This window comes from Anabrus simplex, chromosome 10 (assembly GCF_040414725.1).
Source record: "Anabrus simplex isolate iqAnaSimp1 chromosome 10, ASM4041472v1, whole genome shotgun sequence".
Classification (NCBI taxonomy): Eukaryota; Metazoa; Arthropoda; class Insecta; order Orthoptera; family Tettigoniidae; genus Anabrus; species Anabrus simplex.
Window position 1 is genome coordinate 31,807,220 of NC_090274.1, and position 25,210 is coordinate 31,832,429.

Sequence of the window (25,210 nt, forward strand, 5' to 3'; positions counted from 1 at the left end):
ACAGCAATGTAATTTATGAAAAATAAGTATTCTAGAGTCGTGGAGTAAAAGGTAGAAGTGAACAATGGTGTAATAAAGTATCCTATAATAATAATAATAATAATAATGATAATAATCAGAAAAAGCAGTTGAAGGTAAAACAATTTAAAATATTTTTCAATGATCTTAAATCTCATGAAAATGAAAATGAAAATGAAAATCCACAGCCTGTTTCCAGTCATTCGACCCGGTCAGGAATGGAATGAATGAACCCCCCCATCTAGCAGCAAGGATAAGAATTGTGCCGGCTGCCGAAGCATATTGCACTCCTCTGGGGCAATGATTAATGACTGACAGATTAAATAAAATTATATCGGAGAGTGTTACTGGTTTGAAAGATGACAGGGAAAACCAGTCCGGCCTCTGCTTTGTGCAGCACAACTCTCACATCGAGTGACTGGGATTTGAACCACAGAGGCTTTATTTTAAATCTCATATTTACCTGAATAATTTTTGTATGAAGATTCTGTTAATGATGATTCTTTTTATTTGCCTTATGTTGCACCCACTCAGACACATCTTTTGGCTATGATGGAATAGGACAAGGCTAGGATTGCAAAGGAAGTGGCAGTGGCCTTATTTAAAGGCCTGCATCTGCCTGATGTGAAAATGGGAACCATGGAAAACCATCTACCAGGGCTTTCGACAGTGGAATTGAAACTCTCTATATCCTGAATGCAAGCTAAGAGCTATTTGCCCTGGATCACATAGACAACTTGCTCAATAATAGTGGTGAAAAAAATGAAATGGCGTGTGACTTTTAGTGCTGGGAGTGTCCGAGGACAAGTTCGTTCGCCAGATGCAGGTCTTTTGATTTGACTCCCGTAAGTGACCTGCACGTCGTGGTGAGAATAAAATTATGACACACACCCAGCCCCATGCCAGTGAATGTAACCAATTATGGTTAAAATTCCCGACCCTGCCGGGAATCGAACCTAGGACCTCTGTGACCAAAGATCAGCATGCTAACCATTTAGCCATGGAGCCGGACAGTAATAGTGGTGAAGTAGTACTTAAAGTCCTCACATTACTCAGTATAGTAGGCAGAGGGGATGAGGTGACTAAGAAATTCAAAATATTGTAGGTGTGGCGTTGGGCAGAAAGAGTCTTCTATTATCATTGTTCTCTATCATATGTTTATTTTCAAAATGCCCAGGAACTGTATTCTGTAGGATACCATTTAATAGTAAATAATGTTGGCTTTTCATCCTACGAACTACTTTTTATGATTTTCGGAGGTGCCGGAATTTTGTCCCTCAAGAATTCCTTTACGGGCCGACTATCTACTGACACAAGACTGACGTACTTGAGCACCTTCAAATTCCACTGGACTGAGTTAGGATCGAATCAGCCAACTTAGACTCGGAAAGTCAGCGCTCTACCGTGTGAGTGTACGTGAAAATTGTAGATATGTGTTTGTTGACAAAGAATTTAATGTTTTAATGGGATGTTATTTGAATGAAAGTTAAAAAAACATGAGAATCAAGGAAGAACAAACAAGACCGTGCATATGCAAACAATTGCATTAGAATATTCAGCTCGGTCATGACACGCTATTTTTGAGATGTCATCATTGACAAAGCATCGTGTGTTAATATATTGATATTTGACGAAGAAAAGAAAACAACAATACATAACCCAAAAATAATTATTGAATTTCATTATTTCTATCAATATTAACGTGCAACTTCCCTACTTTCAAATCTGCCGCCTGTTTTACAAGGTCTAGCCGCCAGGTGTGCCACTATCAACATGTCTCTCAGTTTAGCAGGCAAAGGCAATGGTATAGTACTCGAAAATTTGGAAATGCCCAATATTTTCTATAATGTATTTGACTGTAGCCTTCTTTCTAGCTTGTTGAGCTACGCAATACATCAACAGACACATTAATTACCACGCTCCCTTCCTGCCTTCAGAAAACATGGCATAGCTGCTGTCAAGTTTCTTCTGCTATTTAAGTAAAAGTAGGCTACTGTTTAGGGTTAGGGGGTGGTTACAAGCAAGCATCGAGGAAGGATCTCTCCTCTCTGCTACTTCAGGTACTCTAAAACATTACTTTTATATATTTTCAGCCCCGAGCCGTGTAAGGAATTTCCACCGTGATGAGAGTAGGAAGATAGCGCCTGGACGTATTTTACTTGCATTAATAACGGTTTACACAATTACGGTTATATACGGGCATAGACTTTGTAGTACCGGTATTCTATCCAAACCTAATTTTTTCCGGTATTCGGCTTCTGCTGCAACTGCAAGCGAACACGAGCGGTATGGTTCTGCAAATGAAAAAGGGCTTCAGTCGACTTCTGAATTTTCTGAGAAGTTATTTCTAACAAATTTATATAAATGGAGCTACACCGTTGTTGTACCGCGCCCTTTAATTTACTGAGGTAAGGGGATCTTTATCATTGCTGCTTATTTGCGGTTAGTTTGTGATGGTATTGTTTAGGGATTTTCATATGTAACTAATCATGTTGGCAGCAATGGTGAGTCATAATAGAGCAGCCATACTTGAGGTTACTGCGCACGTGCAGCCAATCAACTGATAACTGTCATTTCTCAGCTGACAGCTTTTCGGACAATAATCTGAATATGTCTCATGTTCAGTTTATTGATGAATTAATCAGAGAATACTTATTATTTAGAGGATTTAGTGGGACTCTAAAGGTTTTTGATGCGGAGTTAAAAGTAGATAAAGACAAAGGTTTCCGGGTAAGTTTGATGAACTATATGACTTGTTTATACATGGTAGCTATTACATTAGGTAAATGAAACATTATATGTCTTTGTGGGTGGGAAGAGGCATGGGGTTTAGCATTACATTGTATTTGGATAAATTGATTTGAAATATTATTTGTAGGTGGACAAGATCGTCGAGCAACTGGTCCAATTCATTAATGCCTATGACTTGAATTCATTGAGGGAATTGTGGTTACATCTGGATCAGAAAATGTTTTCAAAATTGGAGCATCATTTTTCACCAGGTGAGATTACTGCAGAGTTACTCCTATATATTCTTTTTATTCAGATACATTTGGAAATTTTTATACACATCTCATTAAGGTGAATACTGCATTCTAGGGTTGCCAATTTGAATTAGAACCAGAAATGGACATGTTCAGCACACTAAATCTCACTCACTCCGTAGGCTTCTGAGGTACGTGAAGTTCCCGTGCCAATCTCACAATCCTCTTCCATCCTTTTCGATCTTGAGCCTGCTCTTCCCAGTTATCAATTTGGACGGTCCGTCATACCTTGTTGATCTTCTTCCAGGTGCTTCGGGGTCTTCCTGAAGGTTTTCTCCCATTAAGAGATCCCTTGTATAGATCTACTGGTGCTCTGATATCCTGCATCCTCAGTACATGTCCAGCCCAGTGCAGTCTGATTCCATCATGCCCATTATAGTGTGTTGTTGAGAGAGGGTGTAAATCTCATAATTAGATCTTTTCTGCTATCTTTGAGAGATAGGATTAAACCATGGGCCAAATATTTTTCTATGAACTTTATTCTCAAAAACTTGCAATTGCTGCTGCTCTTTCTTGGTTATACTCTGTCTTCGAATCATATAGAAGTACTGGTTGAATGATTGTATTGTAGATAATCATTTTTTCATTCCTTGTTAAAAACTTGGAGTCTACCAGAGGGCTCATAAAATAAAATGCCTTATTTACATTCTTTATTCTAGCTTGGTGTTCCTGTTGCCTTCAGTTTTGTTCAGCGATTAATTCACCAAGGAATTTAAACTCCTCTACTCTTTTAAATATATATTTCCCAATCTTCAAAGGCAACCTGTCAACCTCCTCATGATTCGGTCTCAGTATAACCATGTAATGTGTCTTTTTATCATTTATCCGTAAGCCAGTTTATGTTGCCATTCCCTCTAGTTCCACTAAATCTGCTCACTTTTATTATTGTTATTATTATTATTATTATTATTATTATTATTATTATTATTATTATTATTATTATTATTATTATACATGTAATGCCCATTTATAGATAATAGACTACATATTTCTCACAAAATATAAGCATAGCCATTTGCTCGCAACTTACCAGTTACAACTGGGCATAGATGTATCTTTTACCAGTTCAGCTGAAGGTCTTCATTTTAAAGTTGTATCTTTTTCTTCATATTTCCCAGCTTTGAGAAGTTCTTTTCCAGTGCTGAATTACAGAAATGTAACAAATTCTGCGTATTTTGTTTTATAGTTATGCACAGATAGTTAAGCTTTCAACATTACCCATCTCTTTTCATCTTCAATCATTCACTACTGATCTGCATTTAGGGCAGTCGCCCAGGTGGCAGATTCCCTATCTGTTGTTTTTCTAGCCTTTTCTTAAATGATTGCAAAGAAATTGGAAATTTCCATTTTGTTATATAAAATATTTTGAATGACATTGAATACCTGTCACACAAGGGCATTCGATAATAGCTCTGCTAGAACATGTTGAACTGTTTTCAGAAGGTTGTTTTACACTGCTTGGACAAAAAAAAAAATCTAAAACTTTTCGTCATTATAGAGCATACTTTTTCCTCATCGTTGAAACTTTTGCAATGATTAAATAGAAGATATCTTGTTAATCAGGACTCCTCCACAGTAAGCATTGTTGTCTGTTTATCATTGTACTCCAGAATACAGGTTGCACATGACATTCAGCGGTGCTGTCCTGATGTGGTTGTGAAGGCGCATGAAAATAAATTAAAACAGAAGCACTAGGCTTTCCCACTTTTAATTAAACATTTATTTTCCTCATTTAATATTGAGGATTTTTTTTTGGTTTTGTTTTTAGTATTGGTAAAAATTTACCCCGTACTACTTCATGATTCTAACATTCTAGGGAAGTAGAAATTTATATAATCTTGCTTGGAATGAGTGTCAGACGAGAGATGTGTCCTTTCCAATGTCCAGGAACCCACCATCCGACTCCCAGAAGTACATTTACTTTTATAATGTAATCAAGAGCAATACATGCCATTTTCCATTGCTGAAGTAGCCACTTCCATTCCTTTGGCCAGCGTAAAGTTGCATGTGGCGCCATTTCAATCTGCCATAATAACTAGATTCTATTACCAACCCCGGCAGAATAAAAGCACAAATAAATAGAACATGTAAAGGAAACAATCGCTCTACAGAACGCTAGATGACTAAAAGCCGCTTTGCGGCCCTAACCTGGGGGTTTACGCCCCAGGCCCCCTTTCCTTTCTCACAGGCCAATGGTTTTGTCACTCATCGGACCTAACCAATCTAGACCAATGGTTTTTGTCACTAACCGGACCTAACCAATCCAGACCAATGGTTTTGTCACCAGCCAGACCTAACCAATCGAGACCAATGGTTTTGTCACTAGCCCGAATAAGTCCACAAGGCAAGAAACATAGTTGTAATTCACCTTTTCTTAGCGCTTATCTTAGTTCCTAACTAGACAGGTTAGCATCCTTCTCGACCGCCCAACCCCATCCTCCGTGAGAAGTAAACAAACGACAGTCATTCTGCACGTAGATGTTAGCGATACAAGTTGGGGTAAACGAATATAGTATTGATGTATTATATATTCCACTACCACTATTACTTTCAAACATTCAGTGTAATGTTAACTACTATCCTACATACCAGGTCTGTCTTTCTTTTTGTTTATGAATGTTTCTCCTTCTTCCTCTGCCACTTTTCCCACAAAATGGTGGGGGTTCGGTTGCGATCCATATCACGCATGTGGATTCAGGCCAGTTATACGGTCAGATGTCTTTCCTGATGTCAATGTGTACTTTATTTCCAAGTGTTTTTGTTTTAACCAAGGTTGAGATTTACAAAACACAACTTTATTATTCGCTTCAAATGCAAAATACACTATTTACACAAATAAAAATGAAATTTAACTTGAAGCAAAATGAATCAGGAATCTTGAGAAAGAGTCTAGCTGTTGTACACTATATACAAGTTTGCAGTATTTATATCCACTTCTATCTTGAAAAGATAGTCCTTGATATATGAAAAGTCGATAGTCGAAAACTATCAGAAGTACTGACATAAATGTTTTGGAAAGTCCTTCCTTGCTGAGTTCATAAGAGCAAGTTCAATGTTGGAAGAATTCTTACTTGGCGAAACCAAGGGAGCTTGCATTTAAGGAAATATAACGGTATGTAATAGTATGACTGGATAGGGGCAGCGGAAGAGGAGCGGTGACCAGAGGTGATACCTCGTACTACCAGAAATTCAGTCCACCTGGTCGAAGCACATTTTCAAGAGGAGTAGCCTCCGTGCTCGACGTAAGGTGTATTCTGGAGCTGGACACCGGGGCAAGTGGGCATCAGGACAGGCTGGGAGTTCCTCTTTATAGTACACACACGATGGTTCAGGCACGCGCACTGAGGGCTGCGCGTCGAGGCTAGAAGAATGACACTTGGCGCGCGTGTAGCTGGCTGGCGGAGCGAGAAGGGAGCGCCGGACATACAACACCCTCCCCTCCTAAATACGCCGGTACGGCGTGAAATGGCGGCGGCTGCGATGCTGGGTCGGAGCTGCTGATGTCTCTGTTGGATTGTCCGGAGCTGGGACCGGGCGGAGTGGCGCTGTCTCGTCCTGAAAGGAACCCATGGTTATTAAATGGTCTAAAGCTCGTTCAGCAATAGATTTATCTGGCTGAGCAATAGAATCAATAGCTGGACATGGGCGGTAGCGCAGACGTATCTGGTCTTGATGGCGGCAGATACGGTTCTCCGTAGTCTGTATTTCGTAGAGACGATGACCCAAAGATCCGCAGATGACTCCAGGTATCCAGAGTGGGTTTGACCTGAATGTCCGGGTGTAGACCTTGTCGTTGACTGAGAACTTCGTTGGTGAGGTCTGAGACTGGGCCGGAAGAGGCTGCAACAGAGAAAGTAAAGTTCTGTGAGGTCGTCCATGGAGCTTCTGTGCAGGAGTGACATTATCAGCGCCGGGCAGAGTTCGGTAGTTGCTTAAGAGTTGGAGCAATGCTTGGTCTTTCGTTAAGCCTGAAGAGACAGCTTTTTTCATACTTCTCTTAAATGTTTGTACAAAGCGTTCAGCTTCACCATTAGATTGAGGGTGAAAAGGCGGTGCTAGGATATGACGAATGCCATTATATGTACAAAATTTCTTAAAAGCAGTAGCTGTAACTTGAGGGCCGTTGTCCGAAATGAGTACTTGAGGTAAGCCTTCTGTAGTAAATATTTTCTGTAGAGCACGAATGGTAGCTTCGGTCGTAGTAGTCGAATGCATATCCACTACATATGGAAAGTGCGATAGTGAATCGATGACTATTAACCACATGGAATTGAGGAAAGGACCTGCGAAATCGATGTGAACTCGTTCCCATGGAGTAGTAGCAGGAGGCCATGAAGCTAGATCAGAAGACGGGGCGTTCTGATTCAGTTGACATTGTTCACAATGACGGATGAGCTTTTCGATGGCGGCATCAATACCGGGCCAGTAGCAGTGTTGACGTGCTAGTTGCTTCGTTCGGGATATACCCCAATGGCTTTGGTGTAATAATTCGAGAACTTGTTTCTGTAGGCTAAGTGGGATAACCACTCGGAAGATGGTGCCTGCTTCTAGGAGTACGACTCCAGCACGAGTCGTGAGACGATGCTGCATACGATGATAAGGTGCAAGGTGGGCGGGAGGATTGCTCTGAAGAGGCCAACCGTTGCGGATGTAAGTACGCACAGTAGCAAGTGTACTGTCCTTATCCGTAGCTTTAGCTATGCAGGTAGCATCAATAGGAAAACTGGAGACAGTATCTTCAAGTTCTATGTCCAACTGAAGACATTCAGATTCTTGAGAATCGAAGGCAGTATCAGGACCAACTGGTAAGCGTGAGAGGGCATCAGCATTACAATGCTGGGATGTGGCTCGATAGACAATCTGATAGGAATAATCAGAAAGGAACATGGACCATCTTTGAAGCTTTCTGAGGGAATTCTCAGGGATCTTATTACCAGGATGGAATAAGTGTACGAGAGGCTTATGATCAGTAATGATCAGGAAATGGTTGCCATAGAGATATTCATTGAAACGGCGAATACCAAAGATGATGGCTAAAGCTTCTTTCTCTATCTGTGAGTATCGACGTTGATGGTCATTAAGTGTTTTCGAAGCGAAAGCGATGGGGCGTTCCTGTCCATGACGATCCTTTTGGGAGAGAACGGCACCGACACCGTAGTCTGAAGCGTCAGTAGCTAGCGTGATGAGCTTGTCGGGCTGAAAATGAGTGAGTTGTATAGCTTGAATTAAGGCGTTGTTGATGGTTTTCCATGCCTGTTGGCATTGCGGAGTCCATTGAAATTTAACACCTTTTTTACGTAGAGCGTTTAATGGAGCTGCCACTGTAGCGAAGCGGGGAATGAACTTATTATAGTAGTTCGCTTTGCCTATGAAGGACTGGAGCTGCTTGAGGTTCTGAGGTGCTGGCATGTTGACGATAGCTGAGACATTCTGTGCACTAGGGCGAATTCCAGTCTTATCAAGTATATGTCCTAGGTAGTGAACTTGAGGCTGAAAGAATGTACATTTAGCGAGATTCGCTCGGAGGCCATTGTCTTTCAATTTCTGTAGAAGGAGGCGTAGATTGTTTAGATGTTCCTGATGATCTTTTCCCGTAACAATAATATCATCCAGGTAGTTAGCACAACCGGGAATGGAGGCAGTGAGTTGAGCTAAATAGCGCTGAAAAATAGCCGCTGAGGATGAAACACCGAATGGGAGCCGCTGGAGCTGGAGCAGGAGCAGTCCGAGAGGAGTGTTGAGTGTTAGAAATTTCTTAGAGTCTTCGTCTAAAAGTAGCTGGAGATATGCTTCTTTAAGATCAACTCGAGAGAAGAATTGTCCACCAGCGAGACGACGGAATAAGTCTTCTGGACGTGGAATAGGAAAGATATCTGTGTCGAGTTGTGCGTTGACTGTAGATCGAAAATCGCCACACAGTCGAACATTACCATCAGGTTTCTTGATTACCACTAGTGGAGTAGCCCATTGACTAGAAGTAACTGGTACCACAATGCCAGTTTGTATCCATCTTTCTAATTCTTTCGTGACCGGGTCTTGAAGTGCTAGGGGTACTGGACGTGCTTTGAGGAAGCGAGGCTTAGCTCCGGATTTCAGCTGTATGTGAGCTGTATAGTCTTTTGCTGTTCCGAGCTGAGAGTCGAAGGCTTCAGGAAACTGCTTTAGGAGATCGGTAACGTCAGAAGTAGGATGCAATGTAGATACAACGTTAATGTTGTCATGTATCTGGAAACCAAATAAGTTAAATAGATCCATGCCCATAATGTTGGATGCAGTGTAGTTGTTAACTACGAGAAGAGGAATGGCCTTCTGAATTCCTTTATAACTAGCCTGAAGCTGGATTTGACCTTTAATGTCAATTTCCTTTTTGTTAAACGTCACAAGCTGGATGTCAGCTGGAGAGCATGAAGGGGAACCTAAGTCATGGTAGGTAGCCAGATTAATAATAGAGACAGGTGAGCCAGTGTCTAATTGAAAATCGACAGATCGAGTAGAGAATGAGAGAGGAACGATGATCTTGTGAGAATTCCTTGTGGGAAGAATAAGATTGATCTGATCAACTTCCATGTCTTGGCGGGGCTGTATATGCTTCGGGCGTGCTGCAGGAGTCTTAGCAGGGCGGAGCGAATTCCGACATACAGTCTTAATGTGTCCAAGTTTATTACATCGTTCACAAGTGGCTTTGAAAAAACGACAGTCACGACGTTCATGATGCTTGAAACAGCCTCGGCAGGAAGGCAGGAGTTTTGAGGTGCTTTTAGCATTGGGCTTCCTTGTAGCATGACGAGAGGGAACCTGGCGAGAATGCTTGGTAGAGAGCGCCTTATCTGTACGGTTCACTGTAGCAGAGGACTTGCGGGCCTGAGTCGAGACTTGAGCAACTTCGTGTGGAGAAGCTATGGCTGCGGCAGTCTTGGTAGTAAGCTCATAAACCGTAGCAATACGCTGGACGTCTTCTAAAGAAGGGTTACTCTGTTTGACAGCGTCAAAACGTATCTTGTCCTCAGGAGTATGTAAAATTACCATGTCCCGAAAGAGAGAATCAGTGTAGGGTGAACCACAACCGTCCTTGGAGCATATGAACTGGCAGGGTTTAGCTAGACCACGCAATTCAGTTATCCATTCAGTATGTGTCTGATGGGGTTGCTTTCTGCTCTGAAAAAATTTATAGCGAGCAGCCACTATGTGAGGAGCTTTGGCATAATGTTCAGTGAGACGGGCCAGGAGCTGTGCGAATGGTACCTCAGAAAGGTTTTCTTCTGGACCTAATTTACGTAGTAATTCACACGTAGCATTGCCAACCGAACTAAGAAATAGTGCGCGGCGGCGTTGATCATCTGTGACAGAATGGCAGATGAAATGCTGTTGTAAGCGGGCTAAATAAACTGACCATTCTTCCTTAGCCGGATCAAAAGCAGAGAACGGAGGAATAGCTGATGGCTGTGTAGAGACAGAAATAGCTTGAATAGCCTGAATTAATGCTGCCTGTTGTTGTTGCATAAACTGTTGTTGTTGCTGCTGTAAGGCTTGGAATACCGTAGCGAGTTGCTCAGCTGTAGCCATTGCAAGATACGTGCAATAAAGAGCAAGGAGAGCTGTGTGTCAGAACTGGTTGTAGGCGCGACCTTGACCGGTATATGCTGGGAGTGAGAGAGAGAGCAAGCAAACACGCTGGAGCGTGCCACACAGGTGGAGCACACGACAGAGAGCTGTGGAATGTCTGTTGAGTGGGCGACACACTGAGCACTGATTGACTTCGTCGCCAATGTCTAAGTGTATGAGGGCACTGAGTTTGCTGTACCGCGTTGTGAAGGAGTGGATGAATTGCAAGTTATTATCCTGTCGTCACAGAGTTGGTGACTGGGCCGATGAAGTGGAGTGTTTGTTGCGTACTGTTTTTTTACCTCGTCGCCATAGAGTTGTGTTGTAACCAAGGTTGAGATTTACAAAACACAACTTTATTATTCGCTTCAAATGCAAAATACACTATTTACACAAATAAAAATGAAATTTAACTTGAAGCAAAATGAATTAGGAATCTTGAGAAAGAGTAGCTGTTGTACACTATATACAAGTTTGCAGTATTTATATCCACTTCTATCTTGAAAAGATAGTCCTTGATATATGAAAAGTCGATAGTCGAAAACTATCAGAAGTACTGACATAAATGTTTTGGAAAGTCCTTCCTTGCTGAGTTCATAAGAGCAAGTTCAATGTTGGAAGAATTCTTACTTGGCGAAACCAAGGGAGCTTGCATTTAAGGAAATATAACGGTATGTAATAGTATGACTGGATAGGGGCAGCGGAAGAGGAGCGGTGACCAGAGGTGATACCTCGTACTGCCAGAAATTCAGTCCACCTGGTCGAAGCACATTTTCAAGAGGAGTAGCCTCCGTGCTCGACGTAAGGTGTATTCTGGAGCTGGACACCGGGGCAAGTGGGCATCAGGACAGGCTGGGAGTTCCTCTTTATAGTACACACACGATGGTTCAGGCACGCGCACTGAGGGCTGCGCGTCGAGGCTAGAAGAATGACACTTGGCGCGCGTGTAGCTGGCTGGCGGAGCGAGAAGGGAGTGCCGGACATACAACAGTTTTAACATCACACTGAGGTCTACAAAAGCAGTGGCATTAATTAAAGTGAAAATGGCAAACCATGGAAAACCATACTCAGGGTTGCAGGTGGTGGGGTTTAAATCTACCATCTACTGAATGCAAGCTGACAGCTATGTGACTCATACTGTGTAGCTAGCTTGTTCAGTCCTCTGTGGTTTAATGTTGTATGTTCATTCCTCAGCATGAAGGGTGGTTGGATCCTCAACAGCTCCACCATTACCTGCCATAGATGGCCGAGCCACCACTGAAGAGGTGTATTAGGGAAAAGAGTGAGTTAGTTTCCCGTTGCTTTCCTCACTGAGCCAAAAGTTGCTATTACATATCAGTCTGCCAAGCCCACTGAAATGCCTGCACCAACTGACCCTATTAGCAACATATTCACACCTTTCATAGCAGGGATTGGCTGCATAAGGACTGGCATTACTAGTATCACTCATACCTGTCACTTTCATATTGCCTAAGCCAAGGATAAGACTGAAACAGATCAATGAAACTAACTAAACTGCTCTAGCGCATACCAGAAGACATAGTGTACTGTAAACACAAACACAAAGGCATGTTGTATTCATTTGCTTATTTATTTCTGTTTTTTGTTAATTTGGATCACTTCTGGTCCTATAGTCTGGATAGAGGAGGAGGTTCTTATGTACTTTCTAGTAATTTTTATATTTTGATAATCAACATGTGGTTTATCTTTCAGCTGTTCGTAAGCTCGAGAATGCTGTCCTCAAGATGTATGTTGTCAATGCAGTCGTCAACAACAAGCCAGAAAAAGTTGCAGAGTTCTTCTCCAAGATGACTCCTGACCTACAAAACCAGCCAGAATGGAAAGAGTGGTTCAGTAAGTCCATATTTTGTTGGACCTTAAGATTGATTTATTGATTATGGTTGTGTGCTTTCCCATCCCCCACATCATAATTTAGGCCATCTATGGACCATGTAGTTTCAACTGTCTTAGACTTTCTTTGGGCCCAGTATGCTTTCATCCAGCTACATACAGAGGCTCTCATATAAACACACGGTGTTTGTAATCTGTGCTACAGCAGATGCCTCAGCTGAACTTACGTCGCACGCGGCCACCCTGCTAAAAGCGTGTATACTATCTTATATGAAATGTTACCGAACAGAATTTAGATTTCAAAACAGATCAGATGTAGGCTTCTGAGGCGTTTGCTCTATTAACCAGCATTTCGTCTTAGGTCTGACACTAGACTCACCAGAGTGGGATGTGTCAGACCCTACCCACTGACGCTGGGGTGTATGCAGGTGAACTTATCAGAAGCCCTTATAAGAGGCACAGTCTGATAACTGCATACGGGAGATAAATCTCCACAATGGAATTATTGCCCGTCTAGCAATTCCGAATGGAAAATTTTAAATTCCCATGGAAGGAATTAGATATTTTTCACCAATAGAGCAAACGCCTGAGAAGCCTTACATCTGGTCTGTTTTGACATGCTCTATTGGTGAAAAATATCTAATTCCCTCCATAGGAATTTAGAATTTTCCGTTCAGAATTTAGATGACGACCAATATGGCTTCAGAGCAGGTAAGGGTACTATAGAAGCAATTCTAGCTCTGCGTCAAATCCTGGAGAGAAGACTGGAAGTTAACAGGAAAACTTATTTAGCTTTCATTGATTTAGAGAAAGCATTTGACAAGGCTGACTGGAAGTTATTATTTCATGAGAACGTTGGGTCTTGATTGGAAAGACGCACGTTTGCTTTTTATTAACCAGTATAAAACCCAAAGCACAGAAATAAACATCAGTGGAATGACAAGAGAAGCAAGAATAAGAATAGGAGTGTGACAAGGCTGTCCCTTGTCGCCTTATCTGTTTAATATCTTCATAGATTTTGCTATTAGAACAGCAAAAGAAAAAACCAAAGGGATAAATTTTAATGGTAAATGGTAAACAAATTTATAATATTCACTTTACAGATGATATTACATTGATAGCTGACTCACAGCACAAAATGACTAGGGTGCTCGGTATACTAAACGACATGTTAGGGAAGGATAGGATGTAAATATGATAAATCACACTGCTGTGTTTAATTTATTTGTGAATATCATTTTACTGATAGCAAAAAGGTGTATGAGTGTACTGGTGAGTTTTATTACAACATTATATTCTCAATCCTTTCATTTTTCGGTAATATATTTTGAATTTTTTTGGGTGCTCGGAAACTCGTCTTATCCAAAATACAAATGTAATTTATTGACGTTCTACTAATTATATTTATAATTCTTCAGTAAGACGACCCTATGACATTGGACTTGAACGCGTTGTAATACATTTAAACAAGTGAAACTTATATTACGAAATATACAGGTTTTTCGCTTTTCCTGAAAAATCACTTATGATGGATAAGACGAGTTTTGGAACGGACCGCCTCGTATAGATTCTTGGTCGAACAGATATTTTGTCTTCTACCCCTTTGCTACTTTCCTTATAGACTATTCCAAACAGACATTGCCTGATATTTTACTAGCATCTGTGTTGTTCGAGCTAGTGATAAGGTTGTGTGTTGATGCCAAGAATGTTTAGACCTTCCTCTAAACAACTATTTCATCCATTGTATATAAAATTATGTGTAGCCTAGATCGAAGAGTTTTCTCCCCTGAACTTATATACTGATTTTCCTTCAATTCTGTTCCAAAATTTTCTCATGATGTGTGAACTTTCATACAGACATGACAGAAATTTAAAAATTGTATTTCTGCCTTATTCTGGACATGACTGACACACGAATGCCAGTCTTTTTACAATACAAACAAAAATCAATATTTATATTGATAGATTAAAAAATGAACATTTGTTAAACATGTTTCCTGACATTGCTCAAAAAGAGAGTAATCTGCATAGTTCTTCACTTTAAATTTGACTCTTGTTTCATGGACAGTGCTGCCGTTCATCAGGTACCCTGAAGAGAACCCGAGTTTTGCTCTGCACTTCACCCGGCAATGGCAGGACACATTGCTAGTATCGCTGCACAACTTCCTCGCCATGATCTTCCAGGTGAGTGAGAAGAACTGACATCAAATCTCATGGATATCAAGTTACTAGGCCCTTTAGAAGAGTAAGAAGCATACCAAAGGGCAAACTCGCAAACTGTTAGGTGGTCTAGTTGCAGGCTATTTTAACACCTTCGCTCCCGTAGAGGAGGATGGTCATTTAAGCATGCCTTCTTCTGTGGCCCATAAGAGGGGTAGAGTCGTTTAGTGTAGGATGCTCCAGTATGCTTGTATGTTTGGAGACAAGTTCTATCTACAAGTTTCTTTTTCTTGTGGTAGAGGACTCAAGTGTCCTCTTTTCTTGACACTGTACAACCTTCCCTTTGTGTTCTTTTACTCATTGTTTACAAGTCAATTTTCATCAAAAAGCTGGAGCACTTTCACCAGCAGAAACTATATGCTCCATCATGAGCATCAAGTGGGAAAACTAGATCTCTAATGTTGAAGTTCTCAAGAAAACATATACTAAGAGTGTAGAAGCATTGGTCGTTGGCCATCACCTCATGAACGACACCAGACTACCGCGCCAGATCCTCTATTGTGAACTTAGCTCCAGTTCAAGACCACGGAGTGCACTCCTGAGACGTTTGAAAGACCACCTGAGGCAAACCTTAAAGATGGCGGAAATAAACCACAAACATGGGAAATAATTGTCAAGGACCGTTTACTTTGGTGGCAAAGTGTCTGTGCCTCAGTTCAACACTTCGAACAAGAATGCCACAGACATGAAGATATTAAGTGACAGGAACGCAAACTTCGCCAAACCCAGCCAAGACCTCCCCTGTCCCACAGCTGCGCGATGTGTGGACGTATGTTCTACGCAAGAATTGGCCTGTACAGTCACCGGAAGTTTAAACACAAACTGCTGTGAATTGAAGTCAGCTATTAGCCAGGAAATCTGTAAACTCGGAAACGAGTAACTGTGGACGACGAAAAGCCAATTTTGTTGCTTCTCAAGCTGAGTGAAATAACAAGTGATGGTGGTTGTGTAGTAGACCAAGCTTCAAACATGAGTAAATTTTGTACTAATAAGAGTGATTCTGGGAGAAATATGTGATATTTTGCACAATAACTACTCAGGTGGTGATCTGATATCTTCAGATAGTGAAAGTGAGTGTGATCATGTGCACAGTGAAAGCACTGGAAGGTGAATAGTAATCCGGACAGGAGCAATGACCCTGACTCTCATTTCTATCGTACGTTGGGTCCAGTGTTTGACGTAAGAATGGATGTAAATAAAAACAGTGAGGAAAATGATGTAATGTCTTTTGTAAGTATTTTTTTCAGTAATGGTTTCTTTAATATGCACTAATGTAGAACTGAGCGGTCAAGTAGGTGGCTTTTTAAAAAATAGCTGGGCTCCAGTAGTAGCAAGCTGCTGGTAGTGACTCTATTGCAGTTGCACTCAGCTGGATATCTTTGAGCATTTCTCCTGTTTGCATCACTACTGGTTCCAAGTACACTTCCTGACACGTTGGCTGGATGTTGAGAAGTCCCTGAAAACAAAAACAATTGAAAGGAAAGAGTGCATTGGTTCAAATCCCGGTCACTCCATGTGAGATTTGTGCTGGACAAAGCGGAGGCAGGACAGGTTTTTCTCTGGGTACTCCGGTTTTCCCTGTCATCTTTCATTCCAGCAACACTCTCCATTCTCATTTGATAGCATCTATCAGTTATTAAAATATCACTTTGGGAGTGGCGACCCCATCGTACCAATAGCCTATATATGGTTCATTCATTACATCCCTGACCCGGTCAGAGACTGCAAAACAGGTTGTAGGTTTTCATTTTCTACTTCTTGCAGTTATGTTGTTTAGTCTGATTTACTTAAACTATTATTTTGTTCTGTAGTGCTGCTTGACTTATGACTAATGTTTATTATATTATACCGTGTTAACACTTTGGCACATACTGTTGTGAAAGCTTGTGCAAATCTTCAAATTTAGTTATCTTGATTGGCACTGGACTCTGGTAGGCATTCACATCAGTACGCAACACGTAAATTTTTTATTTACATCTAACAGCTGAAGTTCTTTAATTGTAATTCTGTTAATGTGAATGAGATGATTTTTATTAGAAGATGAATTATTTATAGTAACATTTTTTTTATTTGTAAAGTGTAAGGTTTTTTTGGTACCGTATAGTATTGACAAGGCAGACTCATATCAACTCCTGTTTTTTCAGTGTAGTAAATTGTTAGGTCTCTTGGCTACAATTTCCTTATCCCCTTAAATTTCTCTACACAACTGCTTTTATTACCTCTGTTTTAATATTCTTCTCTTGCATGTGCGGCTACACGGAATATTATCAAAAGTTTGTCCTGTTTCCAGTGCATGCCTCAGCCAACCCTGTGCAGTTATGAGGAAGATGCTATCCGGATGAAGAAGCTGCAGGACGAGAACGAGGCGCTCAAATTGCGTGTGGCCATGCTCCTGGACAGTACCCGCGGTGCCAGCACCGTGACTGATCTTGCTGCTGTTTCAGACGTTCCCCAGCAGACTGAACTCATGGATGACTTCTACGTCATTGCTCAGTAAGTGTAACATTGGGTATATGGGATGCATGCACCTATTAATTACAAGATCTGTGCTCAGTTGATTGCCACAAGTACTTCTGAAGGGAAGGTCCTGCCCAATAGGGATGAATATTAGTCTATTACATTTTTTAAGGTCATCATCATCATCGTTGACCATATTCAGTTGCCCAGGTGTGGTGTATGAGCCCCCTCCATCTTTGTCCGTGAACCACTATTCTCTTATAATCTTCTCTGAAACTTGTTCTCTCTCCTCGAAATCTTTCTTCACCAGATCAATCCATTTTCCTCTGGGTCTGCCCACTGGACTTTTTTCCTTTAACTTCTCCTTCATATTCCCTTCTTGTAGTCCTGCTTGCACTCATCCTTCTTACATGGCCTTCAGTTTTGGTTTCTGGATCCTCTGCCACGAACCTACTACGCTGGCATAGCAGGCGGAGAGGTGATACTCCCACGTAACGAGGCCCAGGTGGCGGATAGTGGGGCGGGGCTAAACGGTTTGCTGGCAGATTTGAGCAAAGTAAAATAGCTCTCACGGACCAAATGCACATTCCCCTGTGGGTGGGGGATGCAGGCAAAGAATCCACCCACGGTATCCCCTGCCTGTAGTAAAGGGCGACCAAGGGATGATCGAATTAGAACCTTGCGACTACTTGTAAGTAGTACCACCACTATATGAGTGACACTATGGGTCTGCCTTGTTTATGATTAGTACCCACTATGTGAGGAACACCATGGGATAGTACGAGTCCGTGTGCTTAGTACACTTCTGTGATGAACACCATAGGTTTGCGTTGCCTGTAAATGGCGCCGCAATGTGCGAAACACCATAGGTCTGTATTACATGTGCGAATTTCATTACCTGTGCGTAGTACCATAATGTGTAGACTACCGCGAGTTTACGCTACTTTCGATTAGTACCACAACATGACAAATACCATTGTTTTACTTTCCTAGTGCTAAGTACCATTATGAGGGGCCGATGACTTGGATTTTGGATCCCTTTGGACTGCAAGCATCATCGATTCAGTATTGTGCTTTAGAAGCAGTCCCTTGGTCAGTAACATTATTGTTTTACGTCAGTTTCTGTGAATGTGAAGCACTGTGGGTCGGTTCCACTGATTGTTTTAAATTCATACCCATTCATTTTTCGTCCTCACGTTTTGAATTCTGGTCAGTGGAGGATTTTGGACCTTTAATTTGACATTACTTTTCATCTTATTTTGTACCATTAGGGACCGATGACCTAGATGTTAGGCCCCTTTAAACAACAAGCATCATCATCACTGAATCCTCTGTAGGGCTGATGACCTTCGATGTTAGGCCCCTTCAAACACCAAGCATCATCATCATCATTAGAATCCTCTGTAGTAGAGTGTCTCCTATTCTCACCTCCTCTTGGACTTTTCATTCCTGAACTTGTCCTTTCTGGTCTTCTGTATTATGGTGTGTAGGCACTTCATTTCTGCAACTTGGAGTTTTGTGTTTACTTGTCTCATTAACATGTTAGTTAATACCAATATTGGAACAAATATTTTAGGTTCCGTATGGGAATCAACATCTTTATCAACATGGTAGTTTCCAAGCTATATGTGAGGATGGGTCTATTAAGATATTGACTTCAATGTTGAAACATGTCAGACAGAGTTGTATATTGTCACCTTCCCTATATCTTCAAGTCAATGATATTGGTATGAGTAAGGGGTGTATTTCTATGATGTCATATTTGTTGTAGGAGCTTTATTTTGATTTTCTAACTGTGTAAAAACGTAAGTGTAAGTCTTCTGAAGGAAATTGCAGGGTGTTTATTTTGCCTTAGTCATAGTTTGGATCTTTCTGAGATACTGGTCATTTTCTGATTTATTCAATATGAAGTCATATTTTTGTCATATTCCGTAGTGTTTTATATTATTGACACATGAATTTCTCTAGCAAACTTTCATATAACACTATTGCGACAGGTAAGGGGTGTCTTTCTGTGGGAGAAATATTTCTCAGCTTTAGTCTATTTTTAGAAGGTAGCATAAAAGCATGGACAAAGAAGGCTAATTGAAAATTCCTAATGAGCTCAATCTTGACAATGAAAGACAGTGTTTTGAAATGGTCGTGTTGCCAGGATTTTTGTTTCCTGGAAAAGCAAGGGGCAAATGAGCTAACCTCTGCCTAACCCTTCAACTGTTCTTTGAGATCGCAACTGCAGTCTTTCAGTGTGATTTCAACATGCCTAGAGGGAAGTGTTTAGAGAGTGCAAAACTGAGGCATTTCGTTCAAGAATTTGAGGAATAGATTTTTAGTAGTAATGACTTTTAATACTGTAAACTCTGTGAAGTATCGGCTCAGAAGCATTTTAATGTGGAACAACACTGGGGTACCGATATGAAAGCTGTTTAACAAGATCGTCCGCCGCGGATTATGCGTTAGGTAACACACAACTGAATTTTGTCAAGATCTTTGCACAGTGATAATTTTTCCAATACTCTTACAAAAATGAACGAGACAGCTGTCATGCTACTGACCGTCATGTAGCCAATGTCATAGTTCGTGCGTTGAAATGTGATCCATCACAGTCTTATTTTACTGACAAGTGTTCATCTTGAGGTAACTAACAGATGTGCTGTGGTGCTTCTGTGGCCTGATGACTTCTGATATAAAGTGCCTCAATTAATTACAGACACTACCCCTAACATGGTTAAAGCATGGCAAGCTTTGAAACTCTGTACACCTAGATGATTCATTGAACTTTTCTTCTTCTTCTCTCTCTCTTTCTATCTATCTCGCTCTCTCTCTCTTTCAAATATGGAAGATGCAGGGACTCGCTCTACAAGCGGACCTGCATAACGTCACCGGAATGCAACTCCGGTGCCCCATGGCAAGCCATCGCTCATATCATCGGCAGCTTCAAGATATGTGCTTACTCGGGTAGCTGGGCTGATTTCTCGATTCCATCAGACGCCGTGTTAGAGTGGATAGAAGGGCTGGACATCCTGATAAGAAATTGTTTTTTCTTGTTATTGGAATATATTCAATTATTTATATGCAACGGGAAACTACCTTGCTCCTCCTTTCCCTAGTATGCCTCTTCAATGACACCTAGGCTATCTATGACAGCTGTTGGTGGAGCTGTAGAGGGTCAAACCAGCCTTCGGGCTGAATACCCAACATACACATTTATATGCAGATTGTGTGCCATACGCTGAACAGTGTTGCCAAATCAGTGGATTTTCCGCCAAATTTGGCAGATTTTTAAATGGAACAGCGGATAAATTTTCCATTTAGCGGACACCGGAATTTTTGACGAATTTTCAAACTTTTTTTAGCGGTAACAATATCACCTTTCGTCACCAGGTGAGACAAAAAATAGAACTTAGTATGACATAATAGTCTACTTATTCCTGTAGTATTGAACTCATCCTGTATACTACTAGGTCTACTCGTTTTGTAGACCAGCTCTGGCCCACAGTCTCAGTCAGTTTTTGTTACAATCATTACTGTGCTCTTGATGAGCCAGGCAGTGTCGTGTTTGATAGCGTATTTCTTTTGACATCAGGTTCTTATTGGTACATCGAAAGAAAAGGTTAAAAACTAGTCGGATATTTCGTAAAGGGTAGTTAAATAATTAAACTAGACTAGTTGGTTGAGCTTCCCAGTGAATCAAATATGGACGGTGCATCTACTGGCAGTGCAAGATAAATGCGAAATTGTTTGACATTAATTCTTTGCACACTTATCAAAAACAATGAAAACAGTAATGAAAGTGAAAATAACTTTCGAAATAGATTTTAAAATTTCCGTATGGGCTTTGCTGCTGTGAACTGCCAGCATATTCTTTGAAAAAGAATAGTACCATGTGGCTTCACGTGAAACCACAGGACCTCAACTCAGCACATCTGCTTCAGAGTATATAGTGCACGGAGGACAAGATGATGAGTTCTTCTCTTAAAACAGCTGGTATATGCTGTTTTGCTTCAGTTCGGAATTTAGCGGATTTTCAACTAAAATTTAGTGGAGGAAAGATTTATGGATTGGCAACACTGCAAGTAATATATGTATAAAAACCTTATTTAACAGGTTTAGCCCATGGTATGCACCATGTTGCTGAAACAATAAGGAGTATTTCTCCAAATTAAAGGTACCAAGTCGTGCGAGTTTAATCAATGTGCCAGTGATTTGCTGTTACCCAGGTGGGGTACTTGGCTGGATGCGGTGTGCTGTTATGCAGACAATTTTGAGCTTATAAATTCAGTCCTCTAACAGCTAAACGACGATGGTGCTGTGTGCTTTACGTCATTCAAATGCTGGGGCTGTACCTTAAAAGCCACAGGTGCTTCCTTTTCTCTCCTAGCCCTTTCCTACCCCATCGTCGCCATGAGACCTATCTGAGTGACGTAAAGCAAAGAATAACAAATAAGTTCTGCATGTCTTGCATGTGAAAATACTGTTGTCTGTATAAATTAAGTTGCTCCTTCAAGGCTTTACTTTTATTATCCTTCTATTTAGATGTGGTCCCTATCTACCTACAGACTTTACTTAATTGCTTTTCATCACTATTAGTGAAAACTTAATTTATGCAACCGCTTTCTTACAAATAAATTAGTATTCACCAGAATACCAGCTTTGGAAATAAATTCTACTTTGAAACAGAATCATATAATTTTACATCCACTGCGATGTACATTTTTTTCAGATGGATCAGAAATATGTAAATGCTGTTAATTGCTAAATGTTGAAACAAAGTGTTAAATTTTCAATTTCAAAATTTTAAAGATTACCAGTTCTGCAAATAAACTGTCACGTGTAGAGGCAGATTTTGGCATATTTGCATGTTTTGGTTCTTTCAAGATATAATATGCCCATATGACATAAAGGTGATCCATACCATTTTAAATTGATTGGGTGTTACACAATTTGCTTTGCGTCGCACCGACACAGATAGGTCTTATGGCGACGATGGTATAGGAAAGGCCTAGAAGTGGAAAGGAAGCAGCCGTGGCCTGAAGATTTTCTGGGAAGGTGCTCTCTTGGATCATTGCTCAACACCTAAATATCTAGGGGTGACTCTGGAATCGTGCACTCACGTATGAACAACATTGTCTTAACACGAAACACAAAGTATCTACGCGAAATTCCATTCTTCGCAAGTTATGCGGTACCAGCTGGGGAATGCAAGCTCAAACAATGAGAACTACTGTTTTAGCATTGAGCTACTCTGCAGCAGAATATGCATGCCCTGTTTGGTAAAGATCATGTCATGCCAAACAGGTGGGTATTGCTTTAAATGAAACTTGCCAGCTTATAACTGGTTGCCTAAGATCTACACCTTGTGATAAGGTATATTGCTTGACTGGCATTGCTCCCCCAGATATTAGACGTGAAGTAGCTGTCAAACATGAAAAATCTAAAGTAGACATTTCACAAACACATCCATGACATGATTATCAACCGGCTCAACAACGATTGAAATCGAGAAGAAGTTTTCTTTATTCTACAGAGTGCCTTTCGGAGTCACCTCAATCATCAAGACTAACTACCTGGAGATCCAGAAACCTTCATCGCAATGGATGGGTGGGTGGGTTGGTGGATGGATCTGAAACTCTTCCAGCCGGTTATGAAGTGTCGTGGTCTACATGGAAGAGTCTGAACAGGCTACAGTCCGGGGTCGGTCGATCTAAGAACAATATGAAGAAGTGGGGTCTATCTGAAGAGTCAACCCTCTGTGTCTGCGGAGAAGAACAAACTGTGGCGCACCTCCTTAATTGCAACTCCTGCTCTCTTGTTTGCACCATGCAAGATTTAGTGAAGGCCACACCAAATTGTAGAGATCTTGCCAAATTCTGGTCCGATATGATATAATTGTTACTTTGAATGTACCTCTAGTATGTTTTTTACCAGTTAGGCCTATTTAATTATTTTTCTTTCTTAACTAATCCTTTATATGATGTATTTCTTCTGATATGAATAAATAAAAAATAAAAAAACATACATAAAATTTATATTAAAATCCATACAACAATGCAAATGAATGAATATTTAAAAATTCCATTTGCAGCTGGAATCCTTTACAGTGCGTTGTCGTTGACAGTCCACAATATTAACAACAGCTTGACAATGTATACCTTCTTTTTTTTTCGGTGGCATTCCTTCCTTGATACATGCCAGGATCCAACCCACCCACTCCAAAAAATATTCTTACTCATATAGAAATAAAAGGAGTCGGCTTGAAACTAAGTAATGATACCATTTTCTATGTTCCTGTGGTCCTTTCGCTAGTCCGACCTGACCAGTGCAGACCAATTGTGTTCTCCAGACCAATATTTTGTAGCTCTAACCTATCTACCATCATTCTTTCCCGTTGTTCAGTATCTTTGTATAATGCTCCGACTTTGGCAAGCCTGTTCAGTGCATTGCAAATTCGCTGGGTCTATAACCTATACTTTCATCTCTTCTTTGTATGAAGACCGGTAAGCAAATCATGTCAAAAGAAAAAGTAGCTACAAGTATTCTACTTCAGCAGAGGGTATCTGGAGAACCCCCTATGGATGGGGGACGCAGGCGAAGAATACACCCATGGTATTCCCTGCCTGTCGTAAGAGGCGACTAAAACGGGCGACCCAGGGATGATGACTTTAGAACCATGAGAATACTTGTGATTAGTACCATTACATGCTGAACACCATGGGTTGACGTTACTTGCTACTAGTACCACGTTGCGAGAAAAGCCATGGGTCTACGTTACATAGGAGCAGTACCATTATGTTCCAAACACTATGGGTCTGGGCCTTGTTTGTGATAATGGTCATTGTGTGTATTCCACCAGTTGGTTCCACTGTGTTCAAAATGGGTCTGCGTTACCTATGAGTAGTACCACTTTATGAGAAACACCCTGTGTTTACGTTGCTTGTGATTAGTGCCATTATGTGAGTAAAGTCATGGGTCTGCATTGTCTGAGAATAGTACCATTATGTGAGGAACACCGTGGGTTGGTGTTGTCTGTGGGCGTTACCATGATGTGTGAGACACCGTGGGTCTACATTGCCTATGATTAGTACCAATATGTGAGGAACACCATGAATATACATGGCCTGTGATTAGTCCCACTGTGTGCGTTGCTTGTGAGTAGTACCCTTATATTCGAAACACTATAGGTTTGTGCTACCTGTGAGTGGTGCCATTGTGTGTGACTTACCATGGGTCTGCATTATCAGTGATTAGTACCACTGTAGAAGGCACATAATGGTTCTGCTCTACCAGTCATTAGTCCCATTATGAGGGACTGGTGACCTGGATTTTGGACCCCTTTAGATAATGAGTATCATCCCAGTAATGAAGAGATGCCGAGCTCGATAGCTGCAGTCGCTTAAGTGCGGCCAATATCCAGTAATCGGGAGATAGTGCGTTCGAGCCCCATTGTCGGCAGCCCTGAAGATGGTTTTCCGTGGTTTCCCATTTTCACACCAGGCAAATGCCAGGGCTGTACCTTAATTAAGGCCACGGCTGCTTCCTTCCACTTTCTAGAGCGTTCCTATCCCATCGTTGCCATAAGACATATCTGTGTTGGTGCGACATTAAGCAAAATAGAAAAAAAAAAAAAAAAAGTAATGAAGACATTGTGAATTAGATTAGCTGATAGTTTTTGTTTCACGATAATTTTTCCATCACCATTCGTTTCATGTTTTAGTCAGCAGATACATTTTGAAGTTTTAATTTTAATTTTGTTGAACCTCGTACCATTAGGGGCCAATGACCTAGCTATTAGGCCACTTTAAACAACCACCAACCGAGCTCGATAGCTGCAGTCGCTTAAGTGCGGCCAGTATCCAGTATTCGGGAGATAGTTGGTTCGAATCCCACTGTCGGCAGCCCTGAAAATGGTTTTCCGTGGTTTCCCATTTTCACACCAGGCAAATGCTGGGGCTGTACCTTAATTAAGGCCACGGCCGCTTCCTTCCCACTCCTAGCCCTTTCCCGTCCCATCGTCACCATAA

The 25,210-nt window shown here is 41.1% G+C and overlaps 1 protein-coding gene across 1 annotated transcript in view; it reads left to right on the top strand.

Moving 5' to 3' along the window:
- The first annotated feature begins 2,596 nt into the window (after positions 1–2,596).
- The window catches only part of LOC136882400 (WD repeat-containing protein 91), a 105,979-nt gene continuing 83,365 nt past the window's right edge, over positions 2,597–25,210 (top strand). The window contains exons 1-5 of the mRNA XM_067155028.2: positions 2,597–2,748; positions 2,897–3,020; positions 12,378–12,518; positions 14,584–14,699; positions 17,026–17,228. Of these exons, the coding sequence (XP_067011129.2) occupies positions 2,629–2,748; positions 2,897–3,020; positions 12,378–12,518; positions 14,584–14,699; positions 17,026–17,228 (704 nt within the window). The 5' untranslated portion in view covers positions 2,597–2,628. The remainder of the gene's footprint in view (positions 2,749–2,896; positions 3,021–12,377; positions 12,519–14,583; positions 14,700–17,025; positions 17,229–25,210) is intronic.